This window comes from Chiloscyllium punctatum, chromosome 2 (genome assembly GCF_047496795.1).
Source record: "Chiloscyllium punctatum isolate Juve2018m chromosome 2, sChiPun1.3, whole genome shotgun sequence".
NCBI lineage: Eukaryota > Metazoa > Chordata > Chondrichthyes > Orectolobiformes > Hemiscylliidae > Chiloscyllium > Chiloscyllium punctatum.
The window spans coordinates 148,898,023-148,918,323 of NC_092740.1; the positions used below are offsets into that span (position 1 = coordinate 148,898,023).

General features: G+C 44.8%; 1 protein-coding gene across 3 annotated transcripts in view; it reads left to right on the plus strand.

Annotated features, from left to right (window-relative positions):
- The window catches only part of focad (focadhesin), a 189,461-nt gene that overhangs the window by 166,686 nt on the left and 2,474 nt on the right, over positions 1 to 20,301 (plus strand). For all 3 annotated transcript variants that reach the window (XM_072590215.1, XM_072590210.1, XM_072590222.1), the window contains exons 41-43: positions 963 to 1,060; positions 1,805 to 2,056; positions 9,059 to 9,134. In XM_072590215.1, coding sequence (XP_072446316.1) covers positions 963 to 1,060; positions 1,805 to 2,056; positions 9,059 to 9,134 — 426 coding nt within the window. The remainder of the gene's footprint in view (positions 1 to 962; positions 1,061 to 1,804; positions 2,057 to 9,058; positions 9,135 to 20,301) is intronic.

A 20,301-nucleotide genomic window follows, 5' to 3' on the forward strand; every position in this document is an offset into this window, starting at 1 on the left:
TGACCCTCTGCCATTGGAGTTGTTCGAGTAGCTTTTGGGTCTCAGCCATATTCCTGGCCTTCTGAGCCCCTTTGCACTATGATCTTGGCTTTCTTGGCTGACTGACTGGCAATACCTTCCCCAATCTCTGAAATATTGAGTCTGCAGGAAATCACAGCCCAAGGCCTCAGGCCCAACTGCTTGACCTTGCTTGGAGCAAACAAAATGTCCTATTCCTGAGGGAGGGATCAAATCTCAGACGTGACACTAGGAGACCAGGGATCCTCTCACCAATTAGTGACCTTTCTTCCCCACTCCTATGCACGTGTGTAATTGGTTAAGTGTTTTCATCCAGTACATCAGACTTTTGATAATGAGCCAATTCCCAACATCCACCAGAGGGCAGCCGTGCCAATTGTGGCTCATAAGGTAAGACAAAGTCACCATACACATACCATACCATAGACTGCTCTCTCATTAGAGAGAAAGATAACTGTGAGAGTTTCACCTGAGGGTCACCATGTGAGGGGTGAAGTTGAGTTGCAAACTTTGTGGTAACCTCAGCCCATGCAGGAATTGAATGCACGCTGTTGGCATCTATCTGCATTCCAAACTGGCTGCCTAGCCAACTGAGCTCATTAATTAAAACACTGCTCTGATTGTTGTAAGCACAATATGCGGTTTTTACAATACCCTTTGACTTGACACGTTCACGACTCCTCCCAGCAAAATGTTTGATGTAGTTTGACAAATCACTTTGAGTTGCAGCCACATCCCACCTTTACCTACGGAGTGGCAGTGTAAGAGTTAACGGCATCAGCTGACAAACACAGCATTTTATTTGAACAATGGGTGTCCAGGAAAGGGAAGCAAGTGCTTTTCAGTGAATCGGAACTCGTTGTGATCTTGGAGAAGTGACGTGAGCTGAGTAACAAGTGTGCGACTGACATTTAAAAACAAAACAATTTTTCTTTGTTGCTCAGGTGTAATAAAGCGGATGGAATGGCTGTTGGAGCTGATGGGACATATCCGAAACGTTGCTTATGGGTCAGCTCCTACGCAGAACACAGATCCGAAAGAGGTACCTCTGTCATTCCACCAGGCTTGCTTTTTAAATTTGAAATGCTTTCTGTCCCAAGGAAATTTTGCATTAATTCGATGGAAGCAACCAAAACCTGGACTGTTTCGGGATCTTGAAGTTGATTGGAAACACATTGAAGTCATTAAATGCCATTTATAGAAGCAAGCTTGTGCTAGAATAACTCCATTATGGGCTTGGCAGAACATACTAATGTTGAGCAAATGAAAAGACCGATCCCTCTGTGCACTGTAACACAGAAACACATAATCATTAAATTCACCTGACACATTATATAAACCAGCAAGGTTATGTAGACATATACTCTATATTTTATGACTAATACAGTTATATAATATGGTTTTATGCCATTTAGTAAATAAACATCTAGATGTGCTAATATTCATTTAATGTGGCCTTGGGATTACTTTCAAACATTAGCTTGATTTAAAAAAAATTGTAGTGTACATGCTTTATTTAAAGTACAGCAAACTAATTTTGTATTAGTTTCTCGTTCCTGCAGCAAAGACATAGAAGCTGACTGAATGAAAGATGAGCTGCACATTAGTATTTGCCAAGAGAAACCGAAACCAGCCGTGACTCAAAAAGAAACATCTGAAATTGCTGGGGTTTTTTTTTCGCTACCAAAGGACTGTAATTTCAAAATGTTTTGTGCAGTCTGATGAGTCCAAAGCAAGTATTCGCCCAGGTAGATTGACCGGGCTCCCATGTGGTTTTGTTTTTCAGACTGTGGGCTTCCTGCTGAGGGTATTTGCTGCTGCTGCTGCTGCGTGGAGTGATCACACGACACCGCTGATGCTCGGTGTTCGGGCCAGCTGGGTACCACAGAGCGAGGAGAAAAATCTCATCGACTGCATGCAATTGTCTCTAGGCGGAAGTTCGGTGGAATCCTTGTCTGTGCAACAATGTCTTTACCTTCTACCACAAAGCATCCTCTTACTGCTGGCTAAAGAGCCCTGGAAAGACCATACACAAAAGGTGAGTCCATTCTCAGGCTACTTAGACTGGGGCTGCCAGATGGGATTTGACTGGGGCATAACAATTAGGAGAAAATGATGAAGAGTTCATGCTCAAAACATCGACTCTCCTGCTCCTCGGATGCTGCCTGACTGGCTGTGCCTTTCCAGCACCCCACTCTTCGACTCTGGCGCATAACAATTGCCTCAGCAAAGCTGACGTTCATTAAAAACTGATTAGAATAAAAATTTAGTCATCGCTAAACAAAAACCGAAAGGATGCTGTTAATCAGAAACAAAAAGCAGAGATTGGCGGAAAAAATCAACAGGTCTGGCAGCAACTGTGGAGAGAAACAGTTCTGAGGAAGGGTCACTCGACACAAAACTTTGTCTCTGATTTCTCTTCACAGATGCTGCCAGACCTGCTGAGCTCTACCACCAATCTGTTTTTTGACACTAATAGCTGCATTGATACCAAATAAATGAAAATCAAATTAGAAATTTTTAGGGTCCCATTTTGCTCATCTCTCTCCTCCCTTTCTTGATGTATCTTTTAGTGACGTTGTCAACTCCTTCATATCCCCACAAGTCCACATTTCGTACGGACACATATGGGGCATAGCTGATACCAAAAACTCTTATCATTCACAAAATTCATACAAATCCACTTTTCCAGCAAAAGGCACAACATAACTATCAGCACCAAGGCTGCAAAATTATTGAAATCTTGCACTTAAAGTTGATTTCAAAATTGCCGTTGCGTAATTGATTGTTAGCAACTCCCGTTTATAATTGTCAGACTTTATGGAATTTTTTTAAAAAATCCATTCAAGGGATGTTGATGGCTCTGGCTGGGCCAGTAATTATTGCCTGTCCCTAGTTGCCCAGCGTAAGGTGGCGATGACCTTTCTTCTTGAACCACAGCAGTCCATGTGCTATTGGTAGTTCCACATTGCCATGAGAGAGGTAGCTCCAGGATTTTGACAGAGTAACATTGAGGGAATGGCGATATATTTCCAGTTCAGGATGGTGAGTGGCTTGAAGGGGAACGTACCGAAGGTGATGTTCCCGTGTATCTGCTGCCCTCGTCCTTCTAGGTAGAAGTAGTTGTGTGTTTGGAAGATGCTGTCCAAGGAACTTTTGGTGAATTTCTGCAGTGTGTCATGGGGATGGTACACAGTGCTGCTACTGAGCTGGTGGAGGGAATGGATGTGGTGCCAATCAAACAGGCCATTTTGTCCTGGATGATGTCAAGTTCTTGTGTTGTTGGAGCTGCACCCATTCAGGCAAATGGGGAGGCTGCTGATTGTGGGGGCTTCAGTGATGGTGTCACCATTGAATGTCAAGAGGAAGTGCTTATATTATCTCTTATTGGTGATGGTCATTGCCTGGCATTTGTGTGGCTTGAATATTACTTGCCACTTGTCAGTTCAAGCCTGGATATTACCTAGGTCTTGCTGCACTTGAACATGGACTGCTTCGATATCTGAGGAGTCACTGTGCTGAACATTGTGCAATCATCGGTGGACATCCCCACCTTATGATGGAGCGAAGGTCAATGATGAAGCAGCTGAAGATGGTTGGGTCGAGGACACTACCCTGAGGAACTCCTGCAGAGATGTCCTGGAGCTGAGATGACTAACGTCCAAGCACCACAGCCACCTTCCTTTGTGCCAGATATGACTCCAACCAGCAGAGAGTTTCCCTCTTGATCCCCATTGATTCAAATTTTGTTCAGGATCCTTGATGTCACACTGGGTCAAATGTGGCCTTACTATCAAGGAATGTTAGTTCCCGTCATCTCCTCTCTGGAATTCAGCTGTTTTGTCCATGTTTGAACCAAGGCTGTAATGAGATCAGGAGCTGAGTGGCCCTGGTGGAATCCAAACTGGGTGTCACTGAGCAGGTGCTGCTTGATAGCACTGCTGATGACACCTTCCATCATTTTATTGTTGATCAAGAGTAGACTGATAGGGCTAGGTTGGATTTGTCCTGCTTTTTATCCTGGGACAGGCTAAGGAAAGACATGCCAGAGAATTCCTAGAGGCCTGGCGCTCCAACCACAACGCCATAAACAAGCACATAGATCTAGATACCATCTATCAACCCCGCAGAAAACGAACAGGAAATGACATCACCACAAACGCCAGGAACCCCATCCAGGACAAGCATATAAATAGAAAACAGGAGACAACAGCTTCGCTTCACTTGGAGGTCGCCACTGATGATGTTACCTAGCCAGGTAATGAAACGTCTGGATATCAAAGCTACAGCTCAGTGAACAAGCCTACACCCTAAAGGACATACCTAGGCAAGTCTCCACATTGTCAGGTAAATGCCAGTGTTGTAACTGTACTGGAAGAGCTTGGCTAGGGGAGCAGCAAGTTCTGAGGCACAGGTCTTCGGTACTATTGTCGGAATGTTGTCAGGGCCCATAACCTTTGTAGTATCTAGTGTCTCCAACTGTTTCTTGACATCACGAGGAGTAAGTTGAATTGGCTGAAGAATGGTATCTGTAATAGAGTCATGTAGAGTCATACAGCATGGAAACACACGCTTTGGTCCAACTAGTCCATGCCAAACATAATCCCAAACTAAATTAGTCCCACCTGCCTGCTCCTGGCCCATGTCCCTCCAAACCCTTCCTATTCCATGTACCTATCCAAATGTTTTTTTTAAATGTTGTAATCGTATCTGCATCCACCCTCAACAAGTTCATTCCATACTCAAAATATCCTCTGCATAAAATATTTGCCTTTTTTTAAGTCTCTCTCCTCTCACCTTAAAAATGTGCCTCCTAGTCTTAAAATTTCCTTGGCAATTCTGGCTGAAGGTTATTATAAATGCTTCCGTGTTACCTTTTGTACTGATGTGCTGGGCTCTTCCATCATTGAGGCTGCCTCCTCCAGCAAGTTATTTAATCATCCACAGCCATTGACAGTTCCTTCCTCAGAACAGAAGGAAGGACCCGAAATGTTAACTCTGCTTTCTCTCCACAGTTGCTGCCAGACCTGCTGAGCTTTTCCAGCAACTTCTGTTTTTGTACATTTGTACATATTTGCTTTTTAAGTTAATGCCTGACATTAAACTTAGAGATTGTTCCCATAGTTCAACATAATCCTAACTGTTTTTTCCTGGATTAAACAAGAGTCACAATGAATAAAATGAGTGGTCTTTGAATTTTATAGCTTCTGCAGAATTCAAGTTGCTTCGGCCGATTTCTCAGCTTGCTGATTCTAAAGGTGTTAACTCCTTTCAGGTTCCCACTAAACCAAGGGTAGAACTTTGCTGATTCCTTTTTAGAAAAAGTACAATATTTTCTTTGCAGTTTGAATGTCCAATACATATTTTTTTTTCTCTTAAAAGCAAGCATGCAGAGCAACATATTAAGATGCTTCTCCATTGCAAGGATGCAGGAACAAAATGTAAAGACCATTAGGCTACTCTCTCATTAGAGAGGAACAATCGGTGGTGATTTAACCTGAGGGTCAACATATCTCAGACAAGGGGAGACTTTGAGAAGGAGACTCCTTCATGGTAACCTCGGTCGGTGTGAGAATTGAGCCCATGCTGTTGTCATTACTCTGCATTGCCAACCAACTATCCAGGCAAATGAAAACTGGAATCAGGCTAATCTCTCCACTGGCACAGAGGAAGATGCTTGTTATTGGACATCAATCAAACTCAACCTCCAATCTGCAGGGGTTTCTCAGAGTAGTGACCTTAACCAGACAATATTGAGTTGCATCATCAATGACCTTCCATCCATCAATATGGAGCAGGCCAATTAGAACTGAGATGTGGAGAAATTTTGTCTCACACAGTGATGAACCTCTGCTCTTCTCTGCAACAGAAAGCAACTGAGGCCAAGATATTGTACATTTTCAAGATGGAGTTAGATATAGTTCTTCAGACTGAAAGGATGAAAGGATATGGGGGGGTAAGTGAGAACGAGGTACTGAGTTGGATAATCAACCATGATCATATTGAGTGGCAGAGCAGGCTCAAAGGGCTGAATGGCCTACTCCCACTCCTATTTCTACGTAATAATGTCAAAAATGGGCATGTACAAACATCAGTGAACAATGTTCGGCGTTATTCACCACTCCACAGATACAGAAACAGCCCAGGTCCAAACACAGCAATATCCAGGCTTGGACTGACAAGTGGCAAGTACCATTTATCCCTCACAAATACCACACAGTTACCATCTCCAACAAGAGAGAATCTAGCCATCTTTCCATCACATTCAGTAGCATTACTAATGCTGGCACCCCCATCAACATCCTGGAGACTATCGTTAACTAGAAACTGACCTGGACCAGCCATATGAATACTGTGGCTACAAGAACAGCTCTGAGACTAGAAATTCTGTTGGGAATAACTCAACTACTGTCTATCCCAAAGCCTGTCTGTTTACTTTGAACACACAGCCTCGACCACCCCAAACCTGGAGGGCTGCAAATGTACAGGAACCCAACCAACGCCAGGAAAATTTGTCCTCCAAACCACATACCATCTTGACTTGGATGTATATCACTGTTCCTTCAGTGCCACTGAGCAAATATCTTGGAACTCCTTTACTAACAACACTGTTCCTGGTGCCCCTTAAACCACCTCGTTGGCAGCAGTTCAAAAAGACCATCCTTCACCATCACTTTCTCAAGGACAAAGTTAAAAATTGCACAACACCAGATTATAGCCCAACAGCTTTATTTGGAACACTCACTTTCAGAGTGCTGCTCCTTCATCAGGTAGCGAGTGGGGCAGGACCGTAGGACACAGAACTTATAGCAAAAGATCTTCATGTCATACAACTGATGTGACACCTTGAACAAAGCTAGATTGCTGTTAAGTCTTTCATCTTTTAGAATGGGTTGCAGGTTTCGATTTATTAATATGTAAATCCAGGAACTTCTTTCAAATCACATTTTCAAGATAACTTAAGGTTTTATATTTTTAAAAAGTGTCATGTCAGCTCAGACATGCATTAAAGGTTTGAGGTTAGAGTCTGTCTGTATTCCAATCTTGAGTCAGACTGGTTCTGTTTCCAAAGTAGGAATTTATAAAATGTTACATGGATTCACTGCCTACAGATTGTGTGTTTTGCACAAGAACAATTATGCTAATGCAAATTCACTCTATAGACCTATAGGTGTGTATGTGAGTGAGTGAGTGTCTGTGAGAGAGAGAGTGTATGCGTGAGTGTGATGGAGTATATTCCTGTGAGAGGGTGTATGCATGGGTGTGAGTGTGGGGGAGGGGGAGGGGGGTGCGAGGTGTTAGTTTGTGTGTGCCTGAGAGTGAGTGTGTATGAAAGAGGGTCTGTGTGAGTATGTGTGTAAGAGAGAGTGTGTACTGTAGTGGGGTCACCTGTAGTGTAACATAGACCCAAGGTCCCAGTTGAGGCCATCCCCAACGGTACCAAGCTTGGCTATCAGCCTCTGCTTGGCCGCTCTGCGTTGTTACCTATCCCAAAGTCTGCCTTGGAGGACAATCACCTGAAGATTCTAGGCCAAATGTCCCTGACTGCTGAGGTGTTCCCTGATTGGGAAGGAACATCCCTGTCTGGCTATTGTTGCGCTGTGTTCATTCATCCATTGTCATAGCGTCTGCTTTGTCTCGCCAATGTACCATGCCTCGGAACATGACCTGAAAGAAGTTCAGGGATTTACATATTAATGTATCAAACCCTGCATCCCAGTCTAAAAGATGAAAAACTCAGCAGCAATCTAGGTTGTTCAATGGATCACATCAGATGTATGACACTGTGATCTTTTGCTATAAATTCTGTGTCCTATGATCCAGCTCCACAGCTACCTGATGAAGGAGCAGCGCAGCGAAAGCTTGTATTTTCAAATAACCTGTTGGACTATAACCTGGTGTTGTGTGATTTTTAACTTTGTCCACCCCAGTCCAATGCCATCATAGCTTCTCAAGGACAATTACGGTTGGATGGTCAATGAGGACTGGCCTAGCTGTGACACCTACTTCCAGGAATGAATTTAAAAGAAAACCACCTGGAGTCTCAGGTTAGAAAGTTCCAACGAGGCGACCATGTGGAGCAAGAGCATCACTGAACTTGAAATCAGGGCTGGAGGAAGCTGGGTTGGACTCAGTGATTAGTAAAGAGAAAAGGTAGTGTCACAGCACTTAACCTTTGGTAATGGAGTGATGAAGACTTGATCAACTGTGAATCTAACAAATGGTTAAGTTTGCAGGTGAAATTAGCATTAGACTTGGAAGATTGCGTATACAATCTAAAATCATGTATAATGCAGAAAGAATCCCAGACAAATAACAATTATTCGATGGGCAGACCAGAAGTTCATTGCTATGCACCAGAAAATTTTGACAATCAAATCCCAATGACTGTGTCCCCAGGAAGGAAGTGACCTTTATATAATCCTGGAATACTGAGTACGTTGAGACAACATGGTCTGCATCACTTTGGAATTTAAACAACAAATATTATTCATACACAAGCTCAAAACTAAGACCAAGTGAGGTCTGCAGATGCTGGAGATCAGAGTCAAGAGTGTGGTGCTGGAAAAGCACAGCAGGTCAGGCAGCAAGAGCCCTTCATCAGGAATGAGGCTTGTGGGCCGGGGGTGCTGAGAGATAAATGGGAGGTGGGGTGGGGCTGGGGAGGTGGGGTGGGGGGGGGGGGGTGAGGAGGAGGTAGCAGAGAGAATGCGATAGGTAGATGAAGGTGGGGGATAAGGTGATGAAGTGAATAGATGGGAAAGGTGATGGACAGGTCAGGAGGGCAGTGCCAAGTTGAAGGCTTGGGACTGGGATCATGTCCGTGGTTAGTCAGTCACACAGATGGAGTTGGAGAGGTCCAGGAAGGGAAGGGAGGTGTCTGAGATGGTCCAGGTGAATTTGAGGTCTGGGTGGAAGGTGCTTGTTGAAGTTGTTTAACAGAAGTTGAGTCAGTGTTATTCATAAAAACAAATTGTTTGATGCATTCTATTCATTTGAATCTTAAATTAATTATCATATTTCTGTTTCCCCATTACAGTTCATTGATTGGCTTTTTAACATGGCAGAATGTCCACAAGGAGCATTATCACTGGATAAGTTGAATATGATCAAAGGTAATTTACTGCTTTTATTTAAAATCTTAGATGGCCTTAACAGATGATTAATTTGCTGTGGTCTTAAGTCATACTGGTTAGTTAATTCTTAAACTTAATTTGACTGTTAGGCTAAAGTCATATTTTTTTCTTCCTATGTCTAATGTTAGGAAGGATCTCTCGCAGCTTTAGTTTTTATTCCCATACCATCCAAAGAAATATGTTAATAATGCTGGTTTGATATTTTTTAAAAAGTTACTGGTGATCTTCCATATGGACTCTCAATGCCAGTGGCTGTTCCGGTTATGATGTCGTTGGAGAGGACTCCTGTGATGCTTGGAACAGCTCCTTGTGCTGTGACGAGGAGCCTATTTCCAGTGTCATACCATACCTGTGGTTTTGGACTAATCAGGATGCAAAGAAAAAGTTTGTCTTAAGTTCAGGGGAACAAAAATATACTTGGGAACTGAACACGTTTATCTATTGTTAATGAAACACAAATGCTCTATGCTTTTTATTTTCAATACTTGTTTGTACAATTTTAACTTAAACAGGGAATTTTTTTTAAAATTCTGACAGTAGCCATCTCCTTAGCAGGGTTTACTTGGTTTTGCATCACAAGTGGAATAAGCATCCAAACTCTCTCAATGAGATTGTTGATGAAGTGAAAATGCATTGACAGTTGATAACTGCATTCTGTAATGTTTGTTGATGTTGCTAGGTACAAAAACTTTAAATCTGTACGGTACAAGGTACAACTGTCTTAATTGCTGGCTTGCTTAGGTTAGATGAGATTGCATTCCCTTCAGTATGGAAACAGGCCCTTAGGCCCAACAAGTCCACACCAATCCTCTGAAGAGTAACCCACCCAGACCCATTCCCCTACCTCATATTTAACCCTGTCTAATGCAGCTATCACTATGCGCAGTTTAGCATGGCCAATCCACCCTCACCTGCACATCTTTGGATTGTGGGAGGAAACCGGAGTACCTGGAGGAAACTCATGCAGACACTGGGAGAATGTGCAAACTCCACACAGATGGTCGCCCGAGGCTGGAATCGAACCCAGGCCCCTGGCTCTGTGAGGCAGCAATGCTAACCACTGAGCTGCCGTGCCACCCACTTGACTTGAACTTTCCTGTACATTTTAAATTGTCATTTCGAACCTGAATCCATTTGTTTTTGTGGCCTTTCTCTGATGCTTTATTCCAGTCATCCTAGCTTCCAGCCACCCCTCTCCACTCTTGGATAGTTTTCCCACCTTTAATTTCCACCGAAAGTCATCACTTCCACTTTGCTTTCAAACTGCCCTGCCAAGCTATTCTCTTTAGCTCTTTGAGCCAACCAGGGGATGGGATGCTAACTTTCCCATCCTCCTGATCTTTGACCTTCTAAAACAATGTTCCAACTTGTTATCCCACTGCATCGCTACTCACCTCTACCCCCTTCGACTCTTCTAACAGATGAACAAACAACCACATTCCCACAGACTTTCTTCCCTCAGAATGTCTGTTTTAGATTAGATTAGATTAGATTACTTACAGTGTGGAAACAGGCCCTTCGGCCCAACAAGTCCACACCGCCCCGCCGCAGCGTAACCCACCCATACCCCTACATCTACATCTACATCTACCCCTTACCTAACACTACGGGCAATTTAGCATGGCCAATTCACCTGACCTGCACATCTTTGGACTGTGGGAGGAAACCGGAGCACCCGGAGGAAACCCACGCAGACACGGGGAGAACGTGCAAACTCCACACAGTCAGTCGCCTGAGGCGGGAATTGAACCCGGGTCTCCGGCGCTGTGAGGCAGCAGTGCTAACCACTGTGCCACCGTGCCGCCCACAAGGCGTTCACAAAATATTATACTCCATGGCAAATGGGCCATAAAGTGACTAAGTCTGAAGTTATCCACTTTATTAGAGAAAAAAAAACAGGATATTTCTTAACTGACGATGGTTTGGGAGCTTTTGGTATGCAAAGAGACTTAGCTGTCCTTGTTTATGGGACACCAAAAGTTAGTGTGTAGGTGCAACTATCACTTATGGACTGTATGAATTATAGAATGTCTGTTGGGCTTTAGCAGAAGGCAGTTTGAGTACAGGAGTAAAGAGGTCTTGCTGCAGTTCTATGGAACCTTAAAGACCATGGCCTCTGTGTACTGTGTATAATTTTGATCTCCTTATCTAAGGAGAGATTTAATTGCCTAAGAGGGAGTGCAATGGAGATTCACCAGACTACTCCATGGGATGGCAGGGAAATTGGGCAAAACTGGGCTTTTGTTATCTGGAGTTGATCCCATTCGAAACTTAGAACATTCTTCCAGGGTCTGACATTAGACTTCTAATTGCAGAACTTTTTCTTAAATTGAATTGAAATTCTGCGATGGTGGGATTCAAACCTGGGACCCCAGAAAATTATCTGTATCTCTGAGTCCAGTGATAATACTACTGGGCTTTCCCTGCCCATAGTCTCCCATCATCTCTCGATCATTGATCTGACAATCTCACGTCACTTTATTATGTTTCATCATGCGTATCTCCAGACCATTTCCATCTGTGTGCATCATCAGCTATAGCTCTACTTCAGATTGCTTAAAACTCCTCTCATAAGTTCCTGATGGTTCAGCATTTATTCCTCTATGCAGCACCACGCATCTGCAGCTGTCACTTTTCTGAAGCACATTCTCCCCTCTGGTTTTTAAAAACTAGCCACCCATCTTCCTTCCCCAGCCTCCATACTTCTATCTTCTTTCCTCAGGTCTGTAATCAGGTCTTTGCAAATTCCTATCCTGCCTCCAAGCATCCTTTTTCTCAAGTCTGAGGTGTCCTGTCAGCATTCCAACCCATGCCTGTCTTTGCCATGATTTTGAGTTTAACTCTCTTCACTTGGATTTTCTCACTGTTGCAGCAATGGAATGACCTTAACAGAATACCTGGGCAATATCCAGGCTTGGGCTGACATGTCACCGGTAACAGTAGTGCCCCACACATGCCTGGCAATGACCATCTCCAATAGGAGACAATTTAACCATTGCTCATTGTCATTCAATTGTATTACAATCACTGAATCACCCACTATCAATATCCTTGATGTTACCATTGACCAGGAACTCAGCTGGACTCACCATATAACCACAGCGGCTACAACAGTGGATCAGAGCCTAGGAACACTGAGTATCACACCTCCCGATTCCCCAAAGAGTGTTCATCAACTACAAGGCACAAGTCAGGAGTGCAATGGAATACTTCCCACTTGCCAGGATGGTGCAGTTCCAACAACTCTCAAGAAACTCCACCCAGGACAAAACAGCCCTCTTGATTGGCAGCACATCCACAGCCATCTACTCCCTCCACTTATGCTCAGTAGCAGCTGTGTGTACTATCTACACGCTGCACTGCAGAAATTCACCAAAGATATGGATGGCACGGTGGCTCAGTGGTTAGCACTGCTGCCTCACAGCACCAGAGACCTGGGTTCAATTCCAACCTCGGCAGCTGTCTATGTGGAGTTTGCACATTCTCCCCGTGTCTTTGTGGGTTTCCTCTGGATGCTCCGGTTTCCTCCCACAATCTAAAGATGTGCAGGTTAGGTGAATTGGCCATGCTAAATTGCCCATAGTGTTAGTTCCATTAGGCAGGGGTAAATGTAGGGGAATGGGTCTGGGTGGGTTATGCTTTGGAGGGTCAGTGTGGACTTGGGCCAAAGGGCCTGTTTCCACATTGTAGGGATTCTAATCTAATCTAATCCTCAAACAGCACCTTCCAAACCCATAACCACTTCCATCTTGAAGGACAAGGGCAGCAGATACATGGGAACATCACCTGCATGTTCCTCTCCAAGCTGCTCAGCATCCTGACTCAGAAATATATCACCGTACCTTCATTGTTTTTCCGTCAACATCCTGGCATTCCCTCCCTAATAGCATTGTGGGTCAACCACATGGACTGCAGTGGTTTAAGAAGGCAGCTTACCACCACCAAGGACAACTAGAGATAGAAAATAAATACTGGCCCAGCAAGTGATGCCCATATTCCAAGGATGAATAAAAAAAATCTTCTAGGTGGCATTGTAATTTTGACCGTGGCACATGATCCCTGCCCATTCTCTTGACCTGTCAGTCTTTGGTGTAGTTGGCCCCAGTATCTTCCTGTAAAGGCTGTTCCCTGTTGTTCAGTCTATTGGGACTGAGCATGTTTGATTTCACGTTGAACTGTACATTTGTAGTTGCTGAATCTCCAGCAATGGCATCCCTTCCCTCCCTGATCTTTCCTTAGCCTCTGGCCGCCTTGTTCAACATGCAGTCCCTTGCTGAAAGCATCTATCAACAAAGGGTCAGTCTCCCCATGTAAGCTGAAAACATTCAGCTCTGCCTATCCAGTAGCAGCCCTAACCTCTCGTGTACAGACAGCTGAAATGGCAGCCGGTCTTGGATAAGCTGTAACTTGGTAGGGTTGAACACCAGACCAGATAAAAACAATGACTGCAGATGCTGTAAACCAAAGTCTAGATTAGACTGGTGCTGGTAAAGCACAGCAGGTCAGGCAGCATCCAAGAAGCAGGAAAATTGACGTTTCGGGCAAAAGCCCTTCATCAGGAATAGAGGCAGTGTGCCTGCAGACTGGAGAGATAAATGAGAGGGGGGTGGGGGTGGAGAGAAAGTAGCATAGAGTACAATAGGTGAGTGGGGGTGGGGATGAAGGTGATAGGTCAGGGAGGAGGGTGGAGTGGATAGGTGGAAAAGAAGAGAGGCAGGTAGAACCGCTCATGGGGGGGTGCTGAGCTGGAAGGTTGGAGCTGGGGTGAGGTGGGGGAAGGAGAAATGAGGAAACTGGTGAAGTCCACGTTGATGCCCTGGGGTTGAAGTGTTCCAAAGCGGAAGATGAAGCTTTCTTTCTCCAGGCGTCTGGTGGTGAGGGAGCGGTAGTGGAGGAGGCCCAGGACCTGCATGTCCTCAGCTGAGGGGGAGTTGAAATGTTGGGCCACAGGGCGAGGGCGGTGGAGTTGATTGGTGCAGGTGTCCCGGAGATGTTCCCTAAAGCACTCTGCTAGGAGGCGCCCAGACTCCCCAATGTAGAGGAGACCGCATCGGGAGCAACGGATACAATAAATGATATTAGTGGATGTGCAGGTAAAACCTTGGTGGATGTGGAAGGCTCCTTTGGGGCCTTGGATAGAGGTGAGGGAGGAGGTGTGGGCGCAGGTTTTGCAATTCCTGCGGTGGTAGGGGAGGGTGGGTTGTAGGGGGGGCGTGGACCTGACCAGGTAGTCACGGAGGGAATGGTCTTTGCAGAAAGCGGAAAGGGTTGGGGAGGGAAATGAACACCAGACCATCCTGCCTAGTGCATGAGCCCCAACTCAGGAGCAACAATAGCATGGAGCTGTCTGATGACAGCAGCAGTTAGCAGTTGCATGATTTTCCTGTTGTGAGGCAGCAATCCAGTTGAAAATCTTTTGTGCTGCGAACAGCTGTTGCTTCTTCAAGAATGTTCAGATTGTTACAAAGCTGAAACAAAGTCAGGCGTAACAAGGATAACTTTCCGAAATTTGAGACAGAAAGCAAAATACATTGGCCCACCATAGACCACACATTGTTAAATAAGCTGCCCCACACACTGGGTTTAACTTGTTTCTTGGGATAATGCATGGGAAGAAATTAAATTTAATACATATTGAATTATTCAGCGTGCCATTCACATTTCATGGTTCCTCAAATCGTAACGCTATGTTTTTTGCTCTGGGTCTTAACACGATGTGTGAAAGGATCTGCTGGCGATTAAGCTAGTGAATGGCTAGAAATATTAATCCACTGTTCAAGACTGTCTAGTGCTTCAGAATTCACAATAATGTGCTCGCTGTAACATGAATCGCGCACATTAAGACTTGAGGTGCACTGGTAACATAAGGAGAAAGTACAGCCGAAGACAAAGTGAGGACTGGAGATCGGAGTCAAAAAGTGTGGCGCTGGAAAAGCACAACCGGTCAGGCAGCATCCGAGGAGCAGAAGAATTGACGTTTTGAGTTCTTCTCAGGGTCGTTGATACAGAGCACTAACCCAGATAACCTGCAACAGTCTACAAGCCAAATACTGCAAATAATGGGACCCTGAAATAAATACAGAAGTAGTCAGGAAGCCTGTGTGGAGAGAGAAGAATAATTAACATTTCAGAATGATGTGCTTTCATCTGAACTTGACCTGCAACATATAAGCCTGTGGTCAGGTGCCAAGACCACCCATATCATGTTCTGCCAATGTAAGTGAAGCATAACAACAGAGGTGAGGCTCTCCCTGTACAGAGCAAATCTGATAGGCTGGATATTTTCATTAGTTTTCTTCATCTTGGAACTATTTGGTGAAGATCTGCTTTGCTACCTGTGCTCAGAATCACCCAGAGGCAATACATGTGTTAGAGTCCAACCCGTCCATGCTGACCAGATATTCCAACCCAATCTAGTCCCACCTGCCAGCACCTGGCCCATATCCCTCCAAACCCTTCCTATTCATATACCCATCCAAATGCCTCTTAAATGTTGCAGTTGTACCAGCCTCCACAACATCCTCTAGCAGCTCATTCCATACACGTACCACCCTCTGCATGAAATAGTTGCCCCTTAGGTCTATTTTCTAACTTCCCCTCTCACCCTAAACCTATGCCCTCTGGTTCTGGACTCCCCAACCCCAGGGAAAAGACTTTGTCTATTTATCCTATCCATGCCCCTCATAATTTTGTAAACCTCAGCCTCCGACGCTCCAGGGAAAACAGCCCCAGCCTGTTCAGCCTCTCCCTGTCGCTCAGATCCTCCTACCCTGGCAACATCCTTGTAAATCTTTTCTGAACCCTTTCAAGTTTCACAATATCTTTCCGATAGGAAGGAGACCAGAATTGCATGCAATATTCCAACAGTGGCTTAACCAATGTCCTGTACAGCTGCAACATGACCTCCCAACTCCTGTACTCAATACTCTGACCAATAAAGGAAAACATACCAAACTGCTTCTTCACTATCCTATCTACCTGCAACTCCACTTTCAAGGAGCTATGACCCTGCACTCCAAGGTCTCTTTGTTCAGCAACACTCCCTAGGATCTTAGACTGACTGAAGTAAAATAAATGTGATTTAGTGAGCTATACATTTGCACTTGACGATGGCTGGATTTATGGGTGTGTAGCACCCCAGGAAGTGTGCCTCTGATTATCTGAGGTTTCAGGCAGGCAAAAGTGAGGACTGCAGATGCTGGAAATCAGAGTCTACATGAGAGTGTTGCTGGAAAAGCACAGCCAGTCAGGCAGCATCCAAGGAGCAGGAAAATCGACGTTTCGGGCAAAAACCCTTGGTTTCACCAGACTCTGAGGACACCAATTAATTTGTCTTTAGTTCCTGTCCCAGAAAGTTTCACCGTGGGTGGCACAGTGGTTAGCACTGCTGCCTCACAGTGCCAGAGATCCGGGTTCAGTTCCCGCCTCAGGTGACTGACTGTGTGGAGTTTGCACATTCTCCCCGTATCTGCGTGGGTTTCCTCCGGGTGCTCCGGTTTCCTCCCACAGTCCAAAGATGTGCAGGTCAGGTGAATTGGCCAGGCTAAATTGCCCGTAGTGTTAGGTAAGGGGTAGATGTAGGGGTATGGGTGGGTTGCGCTTCGGCGGGGCGGTGTGGACTTGTTGGGCCGAAGGGCCTGTTTCCATACTGTAAGTAATCTAATCTAAAAATTCTAATCTAATTTCTAAGTGTTAGAATGCCCCCTCCCCCGTCTGCCCTAAGGAAACAGATTTCAGATCTGCAAATTTCCCATGCTTTCAGTCTACAGACACTTTCACACTGCAAACTACACCCCCCCCTCTCTCTCTCTCACTCACACTCACACACACACACACACACACACACACACACACACACACACACACACACACACACACACACACACACACACACACCAACCCATCCACCAGCCAACATTGTGACTGAAGATATCTGTTCGATGCAGAGTGTCGCTTTGTGTCCTCCCCCTTCCCCACTCTCAGAATGAAGAGCGCTGTACTGTTCAGAGAAATCCAGCACAGAAAAACATTGCTATGAAAATGCAATCATCTCCTGTCAAAAATACTCCCTCACTGCACGTGCAACTATATGTAGAAAATTCATGAATACCAGACATTGACTGTGAGGCGATCATCAGATCAAGAAGTTCAGAAGGTAATACAACCTGAACACTCCTGTTTTTGCTCCCTGACACTTGCTCATGTTAAATTTAACAAGATGTTAAACAGGTCTGAGGTGAAAGAAGAGAAATGATTCTGTCTCTTTGTGGGATACCAGCAACATTCCTTTTCCCAGACCTCCTACGGTCCTGTTTCATAACTCTTTCTCCAGTACATCGATGATGTCATTGGTGCTGCTTTCCTCTCCTCCCAAGAATGGGGAAAATTGGTCAGTTTAACTTCTAGTTTCCACCTGATCCATGTCTGACTCCATCCTTCCCTTCCTTGATACCTCTGTTTTCCATTTCTGGGGTTAGGTTACCCACTAATACCCACCACAAATATACTGACTCCCATAATTACCATGAGTATGCATAATCAAACACTGCTTCCATCCTACTCTCCCAGTGTCTCCATTTTCCTTTCCGTCTCATCTGCTCTGATGATGTTACCTTCTGTGGCAGGGACCTCAGAAATGGTCACTTTTTCTCCTCAACTGAGGATTCCCCATCACCGCGGTTGATGGGACCCTGAGCCACGTCTGACTCATCTCCTGCACTTCGGCCATCACTCCTGGTGTTCTCTTCCACAACAGTGATAGGGTCCTCCTGGTCCTACACCAGCCCCTGCCTCTACAGGTTCCTCATTTCTGACACCTCCAATGGGATGCCACCATCGGAGACAGATACCTCTTTCCTCCTTTATCAGCACTCCACAGGGACCAGTCCCTGTGGGGAAACTCTGGTCCATTCGTCTCTCATTCCCAACACTTCCCCACACCTCTCCCACCCCCACCCCCCATGGCACCTTCCCATGCAATCTCAAAAAGTGTAACAGTTGCCCATTTACCTCCTCCCTCCTCACTATCTAAGATCCCAGGTGAAGCAGCACTTTACCTGTACTTCATTCAACCTCGTCTACTGTGTACACTGCTCACTGCGTGGTCTCTATACTGGGGAGACAAAACGCAGACTGAGTGACAGCTTTGCAGAGCACCTATACTGTGCCCACAAAAATGACCCCAAGCTGCCAGTTGCCTACCATTTCAACACACCGCCGTGTTGCCATGCCAACATTTCTGTCTCAGGGCTGCTGCAGTGCTCAAGTGGAGCTTAATGCAATCTGGAGGAACAACACCATCTCTTCCACTGGGTACCTTCACGATTGAACATTGAGTTTAACAATTTCAGAATGTGAACACCCTCTTCCTTGTTCCTTACCTTCCTGCAAACCCCAAGGTCCAGTTGTGTTTGTGGACTGCCCACAGCGCAGCCAACACCTTTTCACCTGCCCACACTTGTGTTTAGCACCTTCCTGGAAATGATCCCTCTCTCAAATTATCATCAGCAATCTTCATTTGCCTATCCCTTGATTTTCTTCTCTCTCCCTCTCTCGGCACTGTCTCCGTGTACTCTATTCTTCTTCCCTTGCCCCTAACCCCGTAATCGACATAAATAGAACCCTTCCCTCAATAATTTCAGTTATCGTGAAGGGTCACTGGATTTGATGTTAACTCTGCTTCTCTCTCAACAGATGTTGCCTGACCTGCTGAGTTTCTCCAGCACTTTGTATTTTGGATTTCCAGCATCCAGAGTCCTTTATTTTTATATTAATGATTTTGGTGTTTTGTCAGTTTTGTGAATATTAGTTTGCATGCAAAATGTTTTAGTGCATTCTGTGGTTTAAGTTTTGCAATGCTGCTTCATAAATTATAATTTACTCCATCACTGATGAAGTCCAGAAAAGATGCTCAACCAGCGCAAGTGAGAGTCAATGGTGTCTGAATAAGGTGACTCTTATAGGAAGGATATTATTCAGCTGAAGAGGATTCGGAAGGGATTTACCAGGATGTGGCTAGGAAAGGAAGGTTTGAGTGAAAAGGAGAGACCGGATTGGCTGGGACTTTTTTTTTCTACTGGAGTGTAGGAGGCTGAGGGGTGACCTTATTGAGGTTTATAAAATCATGAAGGGGTATAGATAAGGTAAATGGCAGGTGTCTTTTCCCTAGGATGGGGGTTTCAAAACGAGGGGGTATATTTTTAAGGTGAGAGGAAAAAAAGTTGTAAAAAAGACATGAGGGACAATTTTTGTTTTTACACACACAGAGTGGTCCATGTGTGGAATGAACTTCCAGGGTAAGTTGTGGATGCGAGTACAGTGCTGAAAATATGTTGCTGGAAAAGCGCAGCAGGTCAGGCAGCATCCAAGGAGCAGGAGAATCGACGTTTCGGACATGAGCCCTTCTTCAGGAATTCCAGAGCCATTAGGGATGTTTAAGCAACTCTTGGATAGGCAGGTGGAAGTCAGTACAATGAAGGGCATGTAGGTTAGTCTGATCTTAGATTAGGATAAAAGGCCAGCACAACACCGAGGGCTGAAGGGCCTGTTCTGTGCTGTATTGTTCTCTGTTCTGTTTTTAGGTAGGAGTAGCATGGGAGTTAATGTGTGCACAGCAGAAGTCCACGAATAGCAAACGACCAGTTAACATAGTTTTGTTGGAACTGGTTCAAATAATTGTCCAGAGCTTCTCCCGTGCTCAGATATAAAGAATCTGTCTCTTGGTCGATGTAACGGTGGATGTCCAACATCATTCATTGACACATGGAAAGGAGGAGCTGAGAAAGTTGACCAGCTTGTGATTACTTTAAAAATACAGGGTCAAATAGTGTTATTTTACAACATGCTGACTGTTTACTGAATAAGTACATAATCTGTGCCTGCCACTGAGATTGATTTTTCTGTCATTTGTAAAACACTGGCTGGGTATACCAAACTAGATTATGATTATAGGACCTGACAATTCCAAGTAAGTGGGACTGAAGATTGAGGAGAATATCATTGCAACACAGGCAATAATCATCCAATCAAACCAGGTAATGCCTCACTGAATGATTTGGATAAACAGCTGATTACAGATGGTGTCGAAAGCTGTTGTGATAAATTCAGATTCAAATGGAATGGTGTTGCTGCGAGAATAACTATCCAC